The sequence below is a fragment of the Calonectris borealis genome, chromosome 2 (assembly GCF_964195595.1).
Source record: "Calonectris borealis chromosome 2, bCalBor7.hap1.2, whole genome shotgun sequence".
Taxonomy (NCBI): Eukaryota; Metazoa; Chordata; class Aves; order Procellariiformes; family Procellariidae; genus Calonectris; species Calonectris borealis.
Genome location: NC_134313.1, coordinates 62,803,773 through 62,821,143, shown reverse-complemented (window position 1 = coordinate 62,821,143; position 17,371 = coordinate 62,803,773). Strand labels below are relative to the sequence as shown.

General features: G+C 42.1%; 1 protein-coding gene across 7 annotated transcripts in view; it reads left to right on the top strand.

The window, feature by feature from the left end:
* The first annotated feature begins 11,482 nt into the window (after positions 1–11,482).
* The window catches only part of TMX3 (thioredoxin related transmembrane protein 3), a 31,572-nt gene continuing 25,683 nt past the window's right edge, over positions 11,483–17,371 (top strand). For 6 of the 7 annotated variants that reach the window (XR_012672390.1, XR_012672392.1, XR_012672391.1 and 3 more), the window contains exons 1-3: positions 11,483–11,582; positions 11,878–11,932; positions 16,422–16,461. Coding sequence is in view for 3 of the 7 variants with exons in the window: in XM_075142162.1 (XP_074998263.1) it covers positions 11,537–11,582; positions 11,878–11,932; positions 16,422–16,461 (141 nt within the window). In the remaining 4 variants the exon portion in view is untranslated. The remainder of the gene's footprint in view (positions 11,583–11,877; positions 11,933–16,421; positions 16,462–17,371) is intronic. The other variant, XM_075142163.1, reaches the window with a different exon arrangement.

The following is a 17,371-nucleotide window of genomic DNA, read 5'->3' as shown; positions in this document are numbered from 1 at the left end:
GGAGCCGCAGCTCTGCAGAGCTGGGGCTGCAGGGATGCCTGGGGCCTTTTGCTGAGGGGGGGGCAGATGGGGTCCTTGCCTGCCTGCTCATCTTGTGACCAAGCAAAGGAGCTGCAGAAGGAGGTCACCTGTGCAGCATCAGAGATGATGAGAAATAGATTGGTGTAAGGGCATGTGGAAGGAGAGAGCACCTGCTTCATTAAGGTCATCATCTGATCAAGGACCTTTTCAATGCATTGATCATTATTTACTCAATAATGAGTAAAGGGGGAAACCATAAACAAGAGCCCACAGAGACATAAACCTGGTCATAAACAAAGGATAACAGAGACAATGCCAAGGACCAGAAGCCTCCAGTTGCTAATGGATAGGCCATCAAGAAACTGCAGGCACAGCTTTGGAAAGGGCCAGCCTGGACCTTGTAACTGGTAAGAAGTAGGAAACAAGAGGAACATGAGGATTTGGGATATTTGAGGGCAGCCTGTGGGACCATGCAAAACCTTTGAAGCAATGTTTTGGGGGAAGGGGATTGGGGAGCAACAAAGTGGGAAATAGACAGAAAGGGCTATAAAAGGGACCATGGTGGGCCAGCCCACTTGCCTGACCAAGCCTTGCGCCTGATCGCCGCAGTCTGTCCTATCCTTTCATTAAATTCTTTCTTAACTATCTTTCTGTGGAATCTCATTCTCTGTCTCATGTGTGTGAGTGCTGTAAGGGCTAGGTGACAGCTACAGGTGAGATGATAGGTGTCCGTGGATTTCTTGCCAGCTACTGGAGCGGGCGAGAGTCTTAGCATCAGTAGCTGGAGGGGGGCCATAGCTCTTGGGAGCATCTCTCTGGGTCCCACAGACTTAGTGTCTGGTGTGCCAGCTACGGGAAGGACCAGTGAGTGCAGACAGGGCCAGCAACTGGAGACAGACTGAGGGCGCAGACACCCCTAGCCTGTGGTGTCAGCAGCTGGAGTGAATGGGCGTCTCTGCTCCAGCCACTGGGACGGGGCTGGTGGGTGTCCCAGGCGCAGCTACTGGGGGGACTGGGGCGAGCAAAGCGAGTGAGAGGCTCAGGGACAGCAGCTGCAGCAGGACTGTGGGTCACAGCCCATGTGCCTGGTGCCGGCTGCTGGGGGTCGCTGGAGTGTTTGCAACTTCCCCAAACCTGGTGTGCATGGGAGGGCGCATGTGTAATTCACTAGCAAACTTCAAGCCGGACCAGACAGTGAGTAGGAGGCCCTGGGTTTGGGCAGAGGATCTGTGCTGGTACTGGGGGGGGACCCACGAGGGTGAGGTGCCTGTGAGATGCCTCTATGAGTGCATGCATGTTTGCTAGTGAGCACAGAGCTGGACCACTCAGCGAGTAGGAGACCTGTGGAGCAGGTAGGAAGACCTGGGATCCAGACAGTGCTATCAGACAGAGGGGCTGTGCTGATACTTAAGGGATCTATGACTGTACATGTGCTTCTGGATCTAGAGTGGTGTGTGCTTTCATTAATGAACTTCTATCTCTACCAGCCAATGAGGAGGAAGGAGACTTGATCGTCTATACTTATGTTTTATGTGAGTCCTCTATCTAGGTGCTGTTGAAGGCAGCACCTTGCTTGTGGCAGTCTGTGTAGCCAGCCATGTCAGTGTCCTTTGTGCATCTGTGTGTGTCTCTGGGATAGACATTCAGCTTTGCCGCTGTTGAACGTGCAAACGGGAAAGCAGCAGCCATATCCATTGGCCTGGGACAGAGATCCCTGTCTGTTTGGGCACACTGGGCTGGGCTCCAGAGGCCAGGCAGGAGGAACCCCTGTGCCTAGAGCTGATGGAGGTGATGCTCACTTATAACACTCCTTAACAACTGGATCTTCTCCAAGACCCTGCAGCTTCAACAGTCTGAACCTTCAACAATAATAAAGGAGGTGTAGGTAGAGTCTGTGCTTATTGGGTTGGAAAATGGAGCCTCCCATGGAGGTGAAGGCTGGAAGGTGGTGACTTCTGGCACTCAGAGGATGCTCCTGCTCCGCCTGCAGATTTGCAGGTGCCATCACTTACATGACACTACCCAATCAGGTAGTCATCAGGATGACAGAGAAAAGCTATGTTACATTGTTTATCAGCAAGGAACCATTGCCTTAGTAACTCTATTATGTTAAATACTGACATAATTGAAAAGTCTGAAATGGAAAGGATAACTCTACTTACTAGTGCTAAGAAACAATGACACTGTTTTTTTTTTTAAAAAAACTGATAAAACCTAATAGGAAAGTGTATTGTAGTTTAACTTTACATCTGGTGTGGATTCAGAGCATATGGGACATGCAAGTCACTCACTCCGTACCATTGGGAGCCATTCCCTTATTAAGTGAGTGACGATAATGGAAGCTTGCTCTCAGATCCTGGATTCTGCACAGTTCCAGCAAGTTAAAGAAGAACTTCCTGCCAAACGAGTCGATGTAAATTCCAAAAGCATTATTTCTTTGGCTGCAACCGTCTTTCTCTGTTAAAGAAAAACAAAACTTGCAAATACAGGCATTCAGTTTTCTAGACCAGGTCTAAAAATCATCAGGACAAACAAGTAATCTTTGTTTTAATTCCCCTGAAATAGGTCCTTAAGAATTCACTAATAACTTTGTCTATGTGTCATTTCAACTTTTTGCCTGTCTCCTGACCCAAACTACTGGGTTCCTATTTGCCAAGCAGCATCTGCTGCACACCAAGAATACTGCTAAATTTATCTGACCACACCGTTACTAATATGTTTTGACTTAAATTACACCACAAGCTATGTTAACTAACATTAATTTAAAGCATATTTTCTTTTGTTTTCTTGTTCTTTCCTCCTATATGCTGAATACTTTTGCTAGAATATGATGTTGCTAAGTTGGGGAGAAAGTACTGTTGAATAACTCTCTACATTTCCTCTAGATCTCCCAAAAATACCATGAATCTGTTCTGGCTCCTATAGTCAGAGTAATGGGCAAGTTTCCTGGCAGCCAGCAGAAGAGTGAAAGTTAAAGTATAATAAAGCTAGATAAAAATCTTGCATAGGACAGCTCCCTAGAGTTTCATACATTTCTTTTGCATGAATTATTCTCTTGGATTTTCAAACTATATCAAATCAGTGTTGCAACATACAGAAAATCACTGCAATAAGCATAACAGAAATTCAGATGTGAAAACCACTGCTCAACTGCAGTGCAATTGTAAGCATTGCAAAAAATAATTTCAAAGTGTCTGTAAACTTTTCTTAAAAAATCAAAAAGAAAGACTGCATTAATTAGCCCTTAAAGACTGTCAAATGACATCATGGGCACAGGTCCAATAACTGCCAAATGAAAAAAAAAAAAAACGAAAAACAACTCACAATTATTTCCAATAAAAATAACTGCAATGCCAACTTTGTTTCACCAAGGTAAAAGCTGTAAAACCATATTCTAAATTAGGATAAGAATGTTCCTATGTTACTTGTATTCCTTGAAGTGAATAGCGTTCATTTTAGCAGCAAAAATGCAGTTTGACTCCCACCCACCCCCATTCTGAGTAAAATATAAATACCTTGTATTTAAAACTTACTTTGCAGTACATGCCCATGGGGAAAGGGTGGATGGGGATTTTTTTTTTACCTAAAAGGCAAACCTAGTTGCTGGTTAAGAAGGCCATGGCTGGATGACAGCGCCTGTCCACCTGCTTGCAGCTGCTTATGGCCATGCCCAGCTGCGTTACGAGGACGTGATGAATCTAATGAAGCTGTATAAACAGGTCCCTGCTGTGCGTGGGTGTCAAGAGCTGCTGTGGCAAGATGACTACAGGGATGGAAACTGGAAGAAGCTGCTGTAACACCAGAGGTGTTGCTCCAGGATCTGATTGACTCTGCCTGCCTGACAGTTTGGACGTGGTGTGAAAAGAGATCTAAGGTTAGTATCCCGTGTAGTTAGCAAATGTGACGCCCTTCTACAAGAAGGGCCGGAAGGAGGATCCAGGGAACTACAGGCCGGTCAGTCCGACCTCGGTGCCAGGGAGGGTTATGGAGCAGATCATCTTGAGTGCCATCACACGGCACTGGCACGTACAGGACAACCAGGTGATCAGGCCCAGTCAGCACGGGTTTATGAAAGGCAGGTCCTGCTTGACCAACCCGATCTCCTTCTATGACAACATGACCCACTTAGTGGATGAGGGAAAGGCTGTGGATGTGGTCTACCTAGGCTTTAGTAAAGCCTTTGACACTGTTTCCCACAGCATTCTCCTGGAGAAACTGGCTGCTCGTGGCTTGGATGGGTGCATTCTTCGGTAGGTAAAAAACTGGCTGGATGGCTGGGCCCAAAGAGTTGTGGTGAATGGAGTTAAATCCAGTTGGCGGCTGGTCACAGCTGTGCTCCCCAGAGCTCAGTATTGGGGTCAGTTCCATTTAATATCTTTATCAATGATCTGGGTGAGGGGAGTTTGCAGATGATACCAAGTTGGGCGGGAGTGTTGATCTGCTCGAGGGTAGGAAGGCTCTACAGAGGGATCTGGACAGGCTGGATTGATGGGTCGAGGCCGGTATAAGGTTCAACAAGGCCAAGTGTCAGGTCACAACAACCCCATGCAACACTATAGGCTTGGGGAAGAGTGGCTGGAAAGCTGCCTGGTGGAAAAGGACCTGGGCGGGTTGGTCGACAGCCGGCTAAACATGAGCCGGCAGTGTGCCCAGGTGGCCAAGAAGGCCAATGGCATCCTGGCCTGTATCAGAAATAGTGTGGCTAGTAGGATGACAAAAATGATTGTCCCCTTGTACTCAGCACTGGTGAGGCCGCACCTCAAATACTGTGTTCAGTTTTGAGCCCCTCATTACAAGAAAGACATTGAGGTGCTGGTGAATGTCCAAAGCAGAGAAACGAAGCTGGTGAAGCATCTAGAGCACAAGCCTTATGAGGAGCGGCTGAGGGAACTGGGGTTGTTTAGCCTGGAGAAAAGGAGGCTCAGGGGAGACCTTATCGCTCTCCACAAGTAGATGTGGTGCTTAGGGACATGGTTGAGTGGTGGACTTGGCAGTGCTAGGTTAACGGTTGGACTGGATGATCTTAAAGGTCTTTTCCAATCTAAATGATTCCATGATTCCATGTAATTACCTATTATGCTGTGTAATTACCTACAATTGCCTATTATTTATCAAATGCCATATGCATGGAGTATTATTAAAACTTTACTATGGTAGCATAGTCCTGTTCTTGCCAGTGTTTCTAGTGTAGAAAGCACTTCCTTTATGTACTAACATGTTGATCTGGACATTGAACCGGTTCTGACATAACTTTTTGGTCATCATTTCAATCTATTAAAACAGACAAATCAAAAACAAAACACATAAACTGAATGCTGAAAACATGAAAACCAAATACTGATTATTCTAACATTAAATTTTGGAAGAAATACATTTTTACTTCACTTAGCCTATAATATGCCCAAATCTCTCTTCCATATAGTTCTGATAGGGAAGATACAAGAAAAATACCCATGATCAACCAGGAGAATCAATATCCAGTACATACTGGATAACATGTAAGTGTTCTCAATTTAATTTTCAAATTATGTAGTACCATAATGTAGGAGGTTCTAAATGTAAGTGATATAAATGATAAAGCAAACTTTAAAGTAAACCCAGACAAAAAAAAGGAAAATGTTGTTTTTGTAAATACACCCAAAGACCACGAGGTGTCTCTGTAATAAAAGGAATGTAAAAATGTAATGTTTAAAAAAAAAAATTCAATCTCTAACCCACAACCCCCGCCAAGGATCAGTTCAAGCTGTTCTAAAAACTAAAGTTATATGGAATGGTGAAATGTTAATACAACATCAGCCAAGTTCTGCTGCCAGTGTCAACAGCATTAATGCTATCACAGGTATGTTCTTAATTCAGATTCTACTTCATGTTGTGCCTTGCAAAAACAGCAAGCATTCTCATGCAAACCATGTAAAAAAATCCTCAGTGTACCAGAACATGTGCAATTATCTGTTCTTCCAATTAGACACGAAATGATTTCACTACAAGTTTATCACTACTTTGAATTTAACTATGATTAATGACAACCGTATTACTGTTTAGTTCATTTTATGAAACAGACTTAGGCTGTACCTATAGGAAGGTATTGACACAGTTAAAGTGGTACAAACTCACTGTCTTAGATGCAGTCACTATGGGAAGATACTACATACCAGTACAGCTTATTCCTGTAACGGAAGAGAAATAAACAGCACTAATATAAACTATTTATAGCTGCATAACTTTGCGTATTGCCTATTACAAAATTCAATACTGAATTCAATACTACAAAATATCAATACTGATATCAGTTACTTGTTTGTAACAGTGCTTGTATTACACATGAAGACAAACACTTCTGTAGCTGGCATGTAGTTACAAGAGTGCATAGATGTGTTTTGTAAAAATGTAACAACACAAGAAGCGTTTGTTCACAAATGTGCCCTTACCGCTTTCAAATTAAAGTGCATAACCTCCTTTCCCCTTCATTGCTACAGCCTATCTGGTTTATGTGAAAAGCTACTTGAGTAGTATTTATTTAGGTTTTTGTTTTGCCTAACATGTCTTTGAGCACTGACATGTTAATGAACAATTAACATGTTAATTCTGTTTGATTTGGGGTTTTTTGATCATGGGTCAGTCTGCACGACACCAGGCCTGCTGACGACAGACAGGGTACACCTGTCTCAAAGGGGTAAAAGGAGTTAGCAGCGCTCACTTTCCAAAGGGAAAGAGCTTTAAACTAGATTTGAAGGGGGAAAGGGTTAAACCAGGCTCTCTGGAGATAAGCCTGAGGGCAGCACGCCAATGTTTGAGGGACAGTGTGCTAGTGAGGTCCTTCAGAAGGAGAGATGGAGATCCATGCAGCACCAAAGACGCAAGCATTATTGATGTGTTAGAAACCACTGAAGCGCCTGAGAATGGTCATGTAGGAATTAGGGCTTCTCCCCCAAAAAAGGTGGTGGGATCAACAGCCCAACTGAAGTGCACCTACACCAATGCACGCAGCATGGGCAACAAACAGGAGGAGCCGGAAGCCATTGTGCAGCAGGAAAACTATGATAGAGTTGCCATGACGGAAACATGGTGGGATGACTCCCACAACTGGAGTGCTGCAATGGATGCCTACAAACTCTTCAGAAGGGATAGGCGAGGAAGGAGAGGTGGTGGGGTAGCCCTGTACGTTAGGGAGTGTTTTGACTGGCTAGAGCTTGATAATGGTGATGGTAGGGTTGAGTGTTTATGGGTAAGAATCAGGGGCAAGGCCAATAAGGCAGATACCACGGTGAGAGTCTGTTATAGACCACTCAACCAGGATGAAGAGGCAGACGAAATATTCCAGAAGCAGTTGGGAGAAGTCTCACAATCGCTAGCCCTTGTTCTTGTGGGGGACTTCAACTTACCAGATGTCTTCTGGAAATAAAATACAGCAGAGAGGAAACAGTCTAGGAGGTTCCTGCAGAGTGTGGAAGATGATGATCTTAAAGGTCTTTTCCAACCTAAACCACTCTATGATTCTGTAAAAGGTAAATACCAAGGAGGTGAATATTCTCGAAGTACAGAACACCTGTACCTTATTACTTAATAAGAAACATATTTTTCTATACTTTCAAAAAGAAATCTCTTTTAATTTTGAAATTACTAAGTTAATTCTGGAACTACTTCTACTAAAAGTAAAATATATATTTTTTCACACATTCTCAGATTTCACGTAACAGCAAGGAAAACACGAATAGCTGGAAAACATTTTGTATTTATACAAAATTGATGTTTACACATTTCATGTTCTATAATAGCAAATATATTTAGTAAATAATATACAATGAAGTCAAAATACAGTAAAATTTATATAAAACAAGTAGTAAAATATACCCCCAAATAATAGCATCATCGAGAAATACTACTGGTGGCAAAATTAGAAGGCGTGTGAATTTCTTGGTTTGCCCTCTTCATTAGATAGAATCCCTTCTCTCTTCATCATCTCTGCTTCTTGGCTTTCTGTATCTTGTAACTTCTTCCCTCTCTATTGTAAGCTCTTGTAGGTTGCATGATCATCTCACCACCAAATCTAGCTCCAAAACTTTGTCCATCTCAGAATGCTCTTCAATATTCTTCTATGCTGCTTCTTCTTGTTCATGCTCTCATTTTGCCTTCCTTCCTTTTTTCCCTCCCGTCTTTCTTTTCTTTCCAGTCTTCCATCCCCTCTCTACACTTTTAGTCTGATCCTTCCCTACAACCTTTCATGCTTAGCTGGGCAGTGCTGGGAAGTCTCCTTTAGCGTGGTGTCACAGATACGCTGTTCACTGTATAATAACAGAGATGTGCACAAAGAACTTCAATATTCTAAGTATTTTATTTATACCTATGCGTATTGAAACTGACCTTGGTGTTCTGTTTACAATGTTAATGAATCTTAGACAGGAAATTATTTGAAAGAGATTATTTCTGTCAAGGCAAAATTCCACAGATTCCCGTAAAAATAAGTCCACATTGTATAATTTAGACAGAGTTACAGATAAGACCTTTTCCCTGCCCTTCACACAGTGCAAGCTGCACAAACAGACTGAAAATCTTGCAACAGCAAAAAAGCTCTGAAAAGCAGCCTTCAGCCGGCCACGAGGCAAAGCTTGTATCTTGCCTTTGCTGAACCTCCCCTCTATCAGATTCAAAAAAAGAGCTATCTGGGACAGCAGGACCATTAAATTTTCCTACACAATATGGATTGAAGGAGCCTTTGAAACCTTGTATGTGAACTTGTCTGTTCAATTTCCAGTGTTTCACTGATTGCTGATCTCCATATAATTCCCACTTTTTCCTGCAGTACCTCCCAGGATTTCAACGGTATTCTCTGTGCTTTTTGCTTCTTATCCTTCTCTGTCTTTTTTTTCATACCTCCTGCTCAGGTCATTTACCAAATTCATCCCTTTTCTTCTTTAATTATCTTTCTTACGCTAAACTCCAGTGACTTGAGTAATCTATTAATAGTAATCTATTAATCCCGTATTTTTTTCAAATGAAATGTTCGTAATACAAAAAATACAAACACAAAAAACCCTTGAGATTTCTCTATACCTCATCTATCATTATCCTATATATTCCTTTTGCATGTCACATGCTTTTCCCACAATACTTTGTTACTTGGCTTCAGTGCAAGAACTATCTTTTATATGCATATCGCATTTTAGGCAGTAAAGCTGCACTATAAATTGTATAAATAAATATAGCATAGTGTTGTGTATGTGGGTGTACATAAATTTAGTTACAAAGAAGTAAATATACTGTGACTCCTTCAATTTCAAAATAATATAGTTCAAGAATAGTGTACAGGCTTGCATAAGACGACTTTGGCTCGCAAAATGCCAAAGTTAGAAAAATCATATTCCATTATTTGCAGAGAGAATAAACTTCACAGCTGACAAAAAGGATTTAAAAGATGTGCAAATAGCTTTATTCAAATCTATACGAAACTATATAAAATGTTCCTTTCGCTTTAAAAGCTATTTAAAGCCAACCGTGAACTGAGTAAAAGAACAGGATTATACTAATTTAACAGTTACTTGGCTATTCCCATTTTCTCCCCTATGGATTTTCCACTAAAGGATTGATGGGGTAAATTGTTTTCATTGTCTCAGTCTAGACAGAAGCTAGATTAGGATCAAAACAGATGCCAGCTCTCATTTGATCGGGCATACAGACACCACTTAGCTAACTGCGGTATACAGGAAGTGAAATGCTGTGGAACAGAAATTCTCTGTATTCAGTGAGTAATTCTCATAGTTTATCCAAAACAGATCTTAGCAACTTATTAGTTCTCCTATTGATGGGGGCGGGGGGAGAAGAAAAAAAAAAAGTGAAATAGTCTTATCAAGATGTGTAATGCTGTATAATCTTTCCATGAAACACAGGTAAGAAAAAGATACGTCCACCATAGGCCAGAGTCAGATACTTTTGAATTCTAATGTGAGCTATGGCATGCACTCTCAGGTCTTGACCTGTTTCTCAGCCAATAAACCTATGATGTGGTAGTTGGCTTTTCCAAAGGGCTGGACAACTCTGGGGATCATCTGATGAATCCAACATGCTATACCACAAAGCATTAAGTGAAGGGGAGGTCCTCACCAGGCCAGGTGTGGCCTAGTGAGGAAGGTAATGAATAGCCAGTTCATTTTTATTGCCAGAGGAGGAGAACATGTATCTACATACATGTGGATACACGCATGTGTGCACACACACACAGAGCAGCCCAAAAGTGAGGCAACCGCAATGTTTGTTGCTTGTAGACCCTATCATTGGAAGAAAAGACTTGAACACTGAAGTCAGAGGAACCGAATTGTCACTGGAAATAATCTATCCTTCCCCAACAAAGACCTCAAACATTTGCATGTACAGCTGAGGAAAGTAATTCCAGTATAGTGGAGAAAGGTGTATGTAAGAACTTACACTGAAGGAGTCAAAACTGAAAAGGAACAGATCATGGAATTACAGAATGGTTCAGGTTGGAAGGGACCTCTGGAGGTCATCTGGTCTAACCCCGTTGCCTGAGCAAGGTCACCTAGAGCTGGTTGTTCAGGACCATGTCCAGGCAGCTTTTGAGTATCTGCAAGGTGGGAGACTGGTGGGCAGTGCTCGGTCACCCTCACACTGAAAAAGTGTTTCCTGATGTTCAGAGGGAACCTCCTGCTTCAGTGTGTGCCCGTTGCCTCTTGTCCTGTCTCTGGGCACCACTGGAAAGAGCCTGGCTCCGTCCTCTTTGCACCCTCACTTCAGGTACTTATGCACATTAGTAAGATCCCCCTGAGCCTTCTCTTCTCCAGGCTGAATAGTCCCAGACCTGCTTTAACTTTTAAAAAAAGGTTTCTCAGCTGGATTACTTGCCCTCCCAGGACCTGCAGATTTGTACTGAAAGAAAGACAAGCTAGTTGAAGATAGGAAAGACTGTAACAGGTTTGAAAGAATGAGGAAAGCTAAAGAGAATGATACGGACATTAAGCAGCAGGGAGCAAGCCCGTGTTTTTTATAAACGTGCTGAAGGAGGGCTGCTGACATAGCAGCGTCAGCAAGTGGCACGGGATGAGCGCTACCCATGGAAGTCAGCTGGCAACATGACAGGTGGTACACGTTCTTCTGCCGAAACTCACTTTCCAAGGAACCAGAGCATTGATTTTACCGAATGAGAGAATCTGGCGAGCCCCAACTCTGGAAACCACTGGGGCGATGACAACGTCCACCCACGCCGCGTCCCGTCACCGTGCCAGGGTGTCACAACTGCCCCCCCTCCCTCAAAGGCGCCTTTCGGCGGCGCGGAGGCCCGGGAGTCGGCGGGGGGCACGCCGCCCCCGGGCCGGACCGTGGCTGCCGTTACTCCCCTCAGGCGGAACACCCGCCTCCGCCTTCCCACGCGCACGCGGAAACCGGCCCAGCAGCGGCCGCTGCCGCCCCCGCCCAGCCGCCCGCGGCCCCCGCGCCTGCGCAGGGGGAAAGGTCGACGCCGCCGCGCGCCGCTTCCCCTTCCGGCCGTGCCGGGGCTCCGGTCAACATGGCAGCGGCGGGCGAGCGGCGGAGGTGGCTCCTCTGGGCGGCAGGTAACCGCCGGGCGGCCGCCAGCCGCTCCGGGCTGGAGGCTGTGGCCTGGCGGGCGAAGCGGGGAAAAGCGGTGGGCTTCAGAGGCAGGAGAAGGGCCGAGGGGAGCAGCGGGCAGCGCTGCGGCGGCCGGGTGCGGGCGGGAGGTGCGGGACAGCGGGGAAGGCTGGGGCTGCGGGAAAGGCGTGAGGGGAGAGGGAGAAGGGCGCGCTGGCGCTGAGGCTGTCAGCTGGCGTGGGTGAGCACCCCCAGCTGGGTTTGGAGATGACTCACGGTACGCTTTCCCTTACCTCGCAGTGGTTGCACACGTGGTGGCATCAGGTGCGGGTTTTGTGGAGGATCTAGATGAGTCGTAAGTACCGGGATGTCTTGTCTTATTACTTAAATATTGTTTATCTTTTTGTGGGGGGGATGACCCCAGACTGACAGCTTTGTGTGGAGTGTGGTTATCAAGAAAGCGACACTGGAAAAGTTTGTCTTTTTCGTAGCAGGAATGGCAGAAGGATTGTGGCCTGTGTTAAGTAGGAGCTGGGGAATTAATGAAGCTGAGGAACACTTTAATTTTGCAATTTTTTTTAAAGCTGTTATTATGGGTGCTATTGCCAAAAATGTTCTCAGGCTTCCTTGCTCTTTCTTTCTTTTTGCTGGAGTAAATATATCGGTGGATTGATGCCTGTCCCAAATAAAAGCTGATTGTGTTCATTAGAGTTTGCTGCATAACTGCCACAAGCAGTTGGGAGAACGAGTGTAAGTGCATTCATGCGTGGCCAGAAGCGGAAGAGAGAAGGAGGCCTGCAGCACTAGTTCATGGCTGCTTGAAGCGCCAATTATGTTCCAATGTAAAAATGTGCCTTTACAACAGATTTAGCCCTGTGACTGTGGAGATGTTGAAATGGGTAGTCCTGCCCTCAACTTGGTTGTGTAGTGTTATTGTTTGTGTACTGCCTTGCTTTAGCAATTTGATGGCTACGTACTTGCTGTTCCCAATAAAAACTAACTTTCCAAAAGTGAAATTAATCTTTTTTTGTCAGATCAGCAGTTGATCTAAAGTGCTACAAAGCAGCACGATTATTGGAATTGGAATAGAAGGTATACAAAATACTAGCTGGTAGGGGAGGAGAAGGTGGCATTAGATGGCTGCTTTGTGATAAACTTAAGCCAGTGAAAGGCGATGTTTTCATGAGGGTTCAATCCATGATAAATTGCATGATAGAGCTAAACAGTCAGAAAACCATTCATTTTTTTGCCATCTTGCTTATTCAGCTAGAGCAGATAGTCATAGGATCAAAAGAGGTGCAGTGGAATTACGGGGGAGGGAATGGGAACGTATGGAAGGGGTACTGAAGACAGATACATCAGCATCTCTGACTGGTGTTTAAAGTGGTGTGAAAAAGCAACTGAAGCACAGGAGCTGCTTGGACTTGATTTTCAAAGCTTGTTTTTGAAACATGCCTGATATTTTCAAGGACTGAAGATAAAGAGGCTAAGTGAATAAAATAGCATGTATCTGTGCTCCTGCATCACTTTCCCATACCATGTTTCCACAGGTAAATTTAAATGTAATTGCTGTTTTGGAGTGAAGAAGCATAATTCTGTAGTCATATAACTTTTTTGAAAGAGCTGATAAAAGAAAATCCTATTTTAGAACACTTGGATTTTTCAACTACAAAACTATACAGATGCCTGTATTTGCAATTGGGAATAAGAATTAAATGGTGAGTTGTTCAGGACAGGGTTGGTTTTTTTTTTTCTTTCTAGCTAATTGACAAATGGTGAAAAAGGTCAGGAAGATAACTTTAAAAAAAAGATTGGGAGCAGTGACTAGTGAAAATTTGAAGTTTTCCATTTTATAGATACCTAAACATTATGGAGTTTTTGCTGTTGCTGAAAACTTTGAGTTTTATTTGAATTCTGGTAGTTGCAAACAATGCCTGCTGGCACAAGGTGCAGGTCCCTTTCCCAAGCTTACAGGATATAGGAAAGCAAGTAGCAGAGAAGGACTAACAGAGGTGCAAGTTACCCAGCATCACCCAACTGGGCTGTGGAAGGGATGTAAAATAAGAGCTATGTTCTTATCAGCTTACGCTGATGGAACTGCTGGCTGCCTCAGATCAGTACTCATCTTGCGATATCTGCTGACTTGTTCCAGTGTGATAACAAAGCAGATAAGTAACCTGACTAAAAAAGGAAATATTTTTCTGTCTGTGAGGATGCATTGGTGGCTCAACCCAGGATGAGAAGCATCAGAAACGGTGCAGGGGGGGGGTGAGAAGGGTGTCAGGGAGGAATAGAAACAGCAGCTGGGTTTGTTTAAGGCCCTTGGAGTTGTGGCCTTGGTCTTCAGTTTTGCTTCATACTGCTTTCTTTTAACCGTTGATGATTAAGTGGGGTGCATGGATTAAGTGGAGGTTGAGGCAACATTTGATCATGTAGTGCCAAATGTTGGGAAGTTGTATGTATTTGTGACAAATACTTTTGATTCAAGGATACACAACACCAATGTCATCTTTCCACCAGTATGATCGTGCCTATGTCAGCTGACAGAGAGAGGATTGCATAGGACAGTTAAAAAGAGATGCTGAAATTTTACACTCGGAAGTGTATTTTTAGGGCCTAGAAATAGCACCTTCAGAAAATGCTTAAATACCTGTTTGTTCAGAGATTTCTATTTTTCTTCAACAGTATGTTGAACTTTCTTAATATTGTCTAATAATTTAATCATTGACATTAGCAAAACTAGAATGAATTTTGATAGTTGGTTTTTGTCACACTTAGATTTTAGTTTCAAGTTGATTAAATAAACTTTAGTTGCAAGTTGATTAAATAAACTTTAGTTGCAAGTTGATTAAATAGATGTGTGTAAATGAATGGTACAACTTGAAATTTATTATTGTAAAAACTGCAGTAGTTTTTATAATATCTTAGGCCAAAGTGAATAATTCCGTTGGAATGTTCTGCCTCCAGACGTTTCCTTTTTTTCCCTCTTTTCCTTGCTGTCTACTGGTTTTGTAAGATTTCAATCTACCTTTCTCAGTGTTTTTATGCTACTTTGCAGTCTCCCGTAACAGTCGTACTGTGGCAGGGGGAGGAGAACATTTCGTCGTAAATTCTTCTTTTACAAACCAAAGGTGATATTCTAAATTGAACCACGGCCCAGGATCTGATGATTCAGTAGTTGCTTTCTGCCTCTTGCATCATAACCAATTATTTGACATTGTAATTGGAAGTTAGCTGGAGCTTCATTAGAGTTCTCAAGAGATGCTAGACTCTAACTAGTTCTTTCATTAGCTCTGTAGCACTTAGGGTGGTGAAGTAAATTTTTAGTGAGGTGGTCAACTAAGCAATTTTGTGACTTAAAAATGCTGCTTTCCTGTAGCAGTTTTATGTTAGTCACTGCAAATACCTTTTCTGCTGTGCAAGCATTGCAACCTTGGTATGCCATCAATAAAACAAAAAAGGCTTGAATTTACCAGTGAAATGCTGCATTTCTAAGTTTCACTTGGTGCTGTAATTAGATTGTATTCATGATTTCTGAATTATTTCTTTCAAACAGTAGGCCAGCATCAGTATTAGTATTTCTTCAAGACCATTATGGACCATTACAAATCTATTCAACTTCAAATAAAATATAATAAATATTTTTTGGTTCTGCTTACTGCCTATGAGTCATTTATAGGCATGCTGCATATTGGGAATTGATGAGTTGGGCTATAACTTCTATTAATTGGATCTTAACTTTGAGTGTAGATCACACACTTATTGTGTAATTATATATATATTAATCTCCTTTCACAATAGGAGTGTTACAGTAAGAATGTTGTACAGTGTATTTTATAGCATGTGACATTACTCCCAGTTCTAGCCACTTTTACAAAGCCCGTCTTTTACAAAAATAAACCTTACTTTAAAATTGTGGCTTATTTAATTCTCAACATAGAAATAGTTAAGCAATGTGGTAGTTTCTATGACCTTGTAATGACAACAGTTCAGTGAAATGTGTAAGCAACATTTCAAGAGGTCACAAGGAACTTTGATTTATCATGTTCTATTTTTGGTTTAGAGGTTTTAGCATTTGGTGACAGATTTACAGTTAATAAAGCTAGTCAGTTCATTAAGATGTCATTTGTCTAACATTAAGAATATTCAGTAGTACCTGTGCATCTGTGGCTTTTATCAATAACTTTAACATTTTTATTCCAATAAGTTGGTTTCTTGAGTGCACCTTTGATAAAAACATAAACTGATACACCTATAGGAGAATGTTGAAGGAAGTTGAACTAAAATTGCTTTTCATGTTAACATTAAAGACAATTTACTAAGTCTACATTCAGTAAAGCTAAGATTAACAGTGTAAATCAATGCTCTAAGAGTCTGTATTAGCTGATCTATAAAAATGCAAGATTTTCTAAACAGTCAACAGCAGTATTTAATATAACTAGAACAGCTGCAAAATACTTCTTCCCCTCTAGATTACATATCCTAATCAAATATCTTCTGTGTGTTTTGCTGTGTTTTCTGATTTCTTACTGTTTTTCTGTTTTGTTTTGGTTGTTTGTTTGTTTGTTTGTTTTTTTTCCCTGTCTGGGCAAATAGTTGTAGAAACCTAAGTGGTACACCTGTGTATGTAGTATGGTGTGCAAGGGCAAGCTTAATACTGAAAAATAACTATTTCCTCCTCCCCATCCCTCTCTCCCTCTCCCCCAAAGAAAGAAACAAAACAGAATTCTTGTATCTATAGTTTTATACCAACTTAATTGTAGACTTTGCCAGTTTCACACACACGCTTCACTTATTTATTTTCAGATATATCATATATTGATTTCATTTTTTTCCTTTCCTAGGTTTAAAGAAAACCGTAAAGATGATATTTGGCTTGTAGATGTGAGTATATGAGAAGAATGGGAAGACCTGCTAGTGGAAATCAAAACACAAAATGTACAATGCTACACTCTGTACTAAAGCTGCTTCATCGTTTGGAAAATCGTTTGTACATGGTGCAGAAAAATTACATGACAGTAATTCTTCTGACAGGATGGATCAGCAATCTGTCTATATTGTTCAGGATGAACCAGGAATTAGACTGAGTACTGGATGCAGATAGGCTTTATCCTATATTTTACAGTCCTTAGAAAAGGAAAGCAGATTACCTAACACAGTCAGGAGGTGATAATCTCTGTTCAGAATTTTTACAGTTCCATTCTCTAGTTATACCAGCTAATTTGTGTTCTAGACATTTAGCACTACAACATCAAATATATGAGAGGCTTCTTTTACTTTCCTAACATATTTGGAAAGATTCAGTGCTCCTTATTTCAGAGGCAAGGAATTATTAAAAAGATTGAGCTTGTTTGGAATGAGATAAAATTCTTTTTAGCTCATCCAAATATGAACTGTAATTCCCAAATTATATAATTCAGATTTGTGATTTTGAGCGGGGAAAACTATATATGCTGATGCAGAATTGATCAGTAATGTATAGGAAAACAAAATCCAGCTTTGTCACGTTGTGACCTGATCTTGTTATACCAAAACACTGATATCTTCCCTATTAATTTCGCTGAGGTGTTGCAGCAAGACATAGGCAGAAAGATGAAGCGAAGTCTCTCAGATCTGCTTAGCCCTGAGAAAAAGGGGTCAATTTTACAGTGTGCTTGTATAAAAGTAGTTGCTGAAGAACTGAAATCCAGAGGGCAGTTTGGGGAAGTATACACATATATGTATGTGTTGCCCTTCCTTTCAAAGAATAGTGTTCTGTGTATTGGCAAATAAGTTGATATTCCTGGATAGACTG